Source organism: Penaeus chinensis, chromosome 5 (assembly GCF_019202785.1).
Source record: "Penaeus chinensis breed Huanghai No. 1 chromosome 5, ASM1920278v2, whole genome shotgun sequence".
Lineage (NCBI taxonomy): Eukaryota > Metazoa > Arthropoda > Malacostraca > Decapoda > Penaeidae > Penaeus > Penaeus chinensis.
The window spans coordinates 11,629,740-11,634,739 of NC_061823.1; the positions used below are offsets into that span (position 1 = coordinate 11,629,740).

At 40.5% G+C, this 5,000-nt stretch overlaps 1 protein-coding gene across 4 annotated transcripts in view; it reads left to right on the forward strand.

Moving 5' to 3' along the window:
- LOC125025790 (loricrin-like) overlaps window positions 1-2,994 on the forward strand; it is a 3,714-nt gene extending 720 nt beyond the window's left edge. Inside the window, exons 2-3 of one of the 4 annotated variants that reach the window (XM_047614020.1) lie at window positions 173-2,084; window positions 2,325-2,994. In XM_047614020.1, coding sequence (XP_047469976.1) covers window positions 176-2,084; window positions 2,325-2,863 — 2,448 coding nt within the window. In that variant the 5' untranslated portion in view covers window positions 173-175 and the 3' untranslated portion in view covers window positions 2,864-2,994. Of the gene's footprint in view, window positions 1-172 lie in introns of all 4 variants that reach the window. The other 3 variants (XM_047614017.1, XM_047614018.1, XM_047614016.1) reach the window with 3 other exon arrangements.
- The last annotated feature ends 2,006 nt before the right edge of the window (window positions 2,995-5,000 follow it).

The following is a 5,000-nucleotide window of genomic DNA, read 5'->3' on the forward strand; positions in this document are numbered from 1 at the left end:
AAGATTTGAAATATTACAATTTTCTATTATAGCGTCGCGTATTATATGAGAAAAACTGTGATTCCATATCACCCATACAATTGCTACGTCTCTTGATAACAGAGAATGTAATAACCCATTTTCATTGTTCTAGAAATCTATCACCCATTAATTTTATCTCTTTTTTTAAAAGGAGATGCACAAAAATGTGTTAGTATGGATGATAGTGGCAGGGACGCTCGCCACGGCCCTCGCCCTCCCTCATCCAGCAAGAAAACCACGAGGACTTCTGGCTGTGGCAGGAGTGTCCAAGACCAGCCCTGCCTGTGATGCGTGCGGACAAGGCTCTGGGCACTACCCTGGGGATGGCCACAACCACGGGCACTTCCCTGGGGATGGACACAATCACGGACACTTCCCTGGGGATGGGCACAACCACGGAGCATCAGGGTCCTATTCAGGGTCCGCGAGTGGTTCCCTCAGTGGTTCGGGAACGGGGAGTGGCTCGGGTTCAGGGAGCGGATCTTGGAGTGGCTCTGCGAGTGGATCAGGATCTGGCTCTGGGTCGGGGTCCTTCAGCGGTTCTTGGAGTGGTTCTGCATCAGGATTCTCTCGCCATAGACGATCCGGCGGGTTCGGATCCTGGTCTGGAGGTTCCACGTCGAATAAGCCTGGATCTGGCAACAATGGAGGCTTCTGGAACAATGGCGGTTCTACTTCTAACAAACCAGGATCTGGCAACAATGGAGGTTCTTGGAACAACGGCGGTTCTACTTCTAACAAGCCTGGTTCTGGCAACAATGGAGGTTCCTGGAACAACGGCGGTTCTACTTCTAACAAGCCTGGTTCTGGCAACAATGGAGGTTTCTGGAACAACGGCGGTTCTACCTCTAACAAACCAGGATCTGGCAACAACGGAGGCTTCTGGAACAACGGCGGTTCTACTTCTAACAAACCCGGTTCCTATCGCCCTGGGAGATCGGTTCCACAGAGAACAACCAGAGAAGCTGAAAAACTGAAATCCAAGTTATGTCCACTTTGCGCTCTGGGCAATCTTGCGTCAGGAAGCGGTTCGGTTAGCGGTTCCTGGAGTGGTTCAGCATCGGGAAGCGCCTCAGGATCTGGCTCTGGTTCAATTAGTGGTTCTTGGAGTGGTTCTGGTTCTGGCAGTGGGTCAGGATCAGGATCTGGATCTGCCAGTGGGTCGTGGAGTGGTTCTGGTTCAGGAGGATCGGGCAGCGGTTCAGGTTCAATCAGTGGTTCCTTGGGAGGCAATGGTGGAGGATCCGTTAGTGGTTCGGGATCAGGTTCAATATCCGGAAGTGGCTCAGGCAGCGGTTCAGGATCTGGTTCCATTTCTGGAGGCGGTTCGGGATCTGGTTCAGGAAGTGGTTCATGGGGCGGTTCAGGAAGTGGTTCAGGATCTGGTTCCATTTCTGGAGGCGGTTCGGGATCTGGTTCAGGAAGTGGTTCATGGGGCGGTTCAGGAAGTGGTTCAGGATCTGGTTCCATTTCTGGAGGCGGTTCAGGAAGTGGTTCAGGAAGTGGTTCAGGATCTGGTTCCATTTCTGGAGGTGGTTCAGGATCTGGCTCAGGAAGTGGTTCATGGGGAGGTTCCGGTAGTGGTTCAGGATCAGGTTCTATTTCTGGAGGCGGTTCAGGATCTGGTTCCATTTCTGGAGGCGGGTCAGGATCTGGTTCAGGAGGTGGTTCATGGGGCGGTTCAGGAAGTGGTTCAGGATCTGGTTCCATTTCTGGAGGCGGGTCAGGATCTGGTTCAGGAGGTGGTTCATGGGGCGGTTCAGGAAGTGGTTCAGGATCTGGTTCCATTTCTGGAGGCGGTTCAGGATCTGGTTCAGGAGGTGGTTCATGGGGCGGTTCAGGAAGTGGTTCAGGATCTGGTTCCGTTTCTGGAGGCGGTTCAGGATCTGGTTCAGGAGGTGGTTCATGGGGCGGTTCAGGAAGTGGTTCAGGATCTGGTTCCATTTCTGGAGGCGGTTCAGGATCTGGTTCCATTTCTGGAGGCGGTTCGGGATCTGGTTCAGGAAGTGGTTCATGGGGCGGTTCAGGAAGTGGTTCAGGATCTGGTTCCATTTCTGGAGGCGGTTCAGGATCTGGTTCAGGAAGTGGTTCATGGGGCGGTTCTGGTAGTGGTTCAGGATCTGGTTCCATTTCTGGAGGCGGTTCAGGATCTGGTTCCATTTCTGGAGGCGGTTCAGGAAGTGGTTCAGGAGGTGGTTCATGGGGAGGCTCTGGTAGTGGTTCAGGATCAGGTTCCATTTCCGGAGGCGGTTCAGGATCTGGTTCCATTTCCGGAGGCGGTTCAGGAAGTGGTTCATGGGGAGGTTCAGGAAGTGGTTCAGGGTCTGGTTCCATTTCTGGAGGCGGTTCAGGATCCGGTTCAGGAAGTGGTTCAGGAAGTGGTTCATGGGGAGGTTCAGGAAGTGGTTCAGGATCAGGTTCCATTTCCGGAGGCGGTTCAGGAAGTGGTTCATGGGGAGGTTCAGGAAGTGGTTCAGGATCAGGTTCCATTTCCGGAGGGGGTTCCGGAAGTGGTTCATGGGGAGGCTCAGGTAGCGGATCAGGTTCAGTATCCGGAGGCGGTTCAGGAAGCGGTTCGTGGGGAGGTTCTGGCAGTGGTTCAGGAAACTGCCCTGGCTCGTGCGGTTCTGGCCATCAGGTGGGGGGGAGCGGCGGTGGAGTCGCAGGCGCCGGCAGCGGTTCCTACTCCAATAAGCCAGGTGTCGGCGGTTCGGGACACCAGGTGGGCGGCAGCGGCGGAGGTTTCGGAGGCGCCAGCGGGACCTCGTGGAGCACAGCCGGGGCCTTTGGTTCCAACGGCGCCAGAGGTGTCGGGGTCAAGGTGGATGTCAGGAGCAGCTAGGACGATGATGACCTGTGCTGACCTGACCTGGTTGCGGTGAAAGACGGGCGTGGCATTCCGTCAGAGGATTTCTATGTTCTATGTCATCAAATGTAATTTTGTCTCTGAGTTTTGTGTTTCCCTATGTAACTATATATATATATATATATATATATATATATATATATATATATATGTACGTATGTATGTATGTATGTATGTATGTATGTATGTATGTATATGTATATATATATGCATGAATGTATATATATATATATATATATATATATATATATATATATATATACATATATATATAAAACGTGTGTGTGTGTGGTTTCTTCAATCTTTGGCATAATCGGTATTAATGCTGTTATTTTTATTGAAAATTTTATTTCCAAATTAATTCGATGATAAGCCAATAAAATTATATTTCTATAATTTGTTTTATTGCGATTCACCAAATCGATAATTTTATGACTCCACAATTATTATCTTATCATTATGATTTTATTATTATTATTATTATTATTATTATTATTATTATTATAATTATTATCATTATTATTATTATCAATCTTATTTTTATTGTTATTATTATTGTTATTATACCATTGTTATTACTATTATTATTATTGTTATTATCATTATTATTATTATTATCATTATTATTATTATTATTATGATTGTCATAATTATTATCATGATCATTATTAGTAGTACCATTATTATTTTACTATTATATTTTTTGTTATTACTATTATCATTATCATTATCATTATTATGATGATAATGATGATAACTATTATCATCACTAGTATCTTTTAAAAGACATTTGGCGAAGAAGAATACTTGATGTCAGTTGTCTTATAGCGCCGGTAATTATGCATGAACATGATAATTACGGTTGTTCTTATCGACATCATTACTACGGCTGATACTACTGTGTCATTGTTATTATTCTTATTATCAAAATTTAGATAATAATGTTGATAACAATGCTGTTACTGCCGTTGAGATTGAAGACAATAATATTAATAATATTCCCGATGCTAAAAATAATTTCTGCCGCTTTTTTGATGTACAACAACAACAACAACAACAAATCAGACATAAACAACATCAGCAATAATGATAATAATGAGAAAGATGATAATTATAATGATGTTAAAAGTAACAATAGTGATCAAGATAATAATCATATTGTTGATAATGAAAACAATGATATTGATTTGGCAATGATGATAAAGACGATGATGATGATATTAATAATAATAATGATAATAATAATCACGTTAATAGTAATAAATATAATAATAAAAATGACTGCAGTAGTAGTAATGATAATAAAAATCATAATAAAAATAGTAGTGATAATGACAGTGGCAATGACAGTGATAATGATAGTAATGATAACAATATTCATAAAAAATCATAATAACAACAAACAATAATACTAACAATAATGACAAGGGCAATAATAATAATAATAATAACAATGATAAAAAATTTAAAATAATGATAGCAGTAGTAGTAATAGTGATAATAATAATGGCAATTATAAAATTCATAATATTAGTAATAATAATAATAATGACAATGATAAAATTCATAATATAAATAATGATAATAATAATGACAATAATGATAATGATAATAATAATGACAATAATGCTAATAATGCTAACAATAATAATAACAATAATAATAATGATAATAATAATAATAGTAATAATAATTATAATAATAATGATAACAATAATAATGATAAATGATTACCATTAGCTTTATTATCATTGACATTATTATTATTATTGTCTAATGAGTATATTAATCATTATTGTTGTTGTTATCATTACTGAGATCGTTATTTATTATTTATCATCATTAATAGTAGTAATATATCTTACTAATATCAATAAAATATTATTGATATTATCATTGTTAATATCATTATCATTAACATCATTATCATTAATATCATTGCCTCTATTATAATCATTATCATCATTGTTATTGTTATCATTTATATTCATTATTACTATTGTTATCTTTATCCTTATTTCTATCACCATTATCATCATTATTATCATCATCATCATCACCACAATCATCATCATAACAGTAATGCTAATCATGATGATAATGATAACAATAA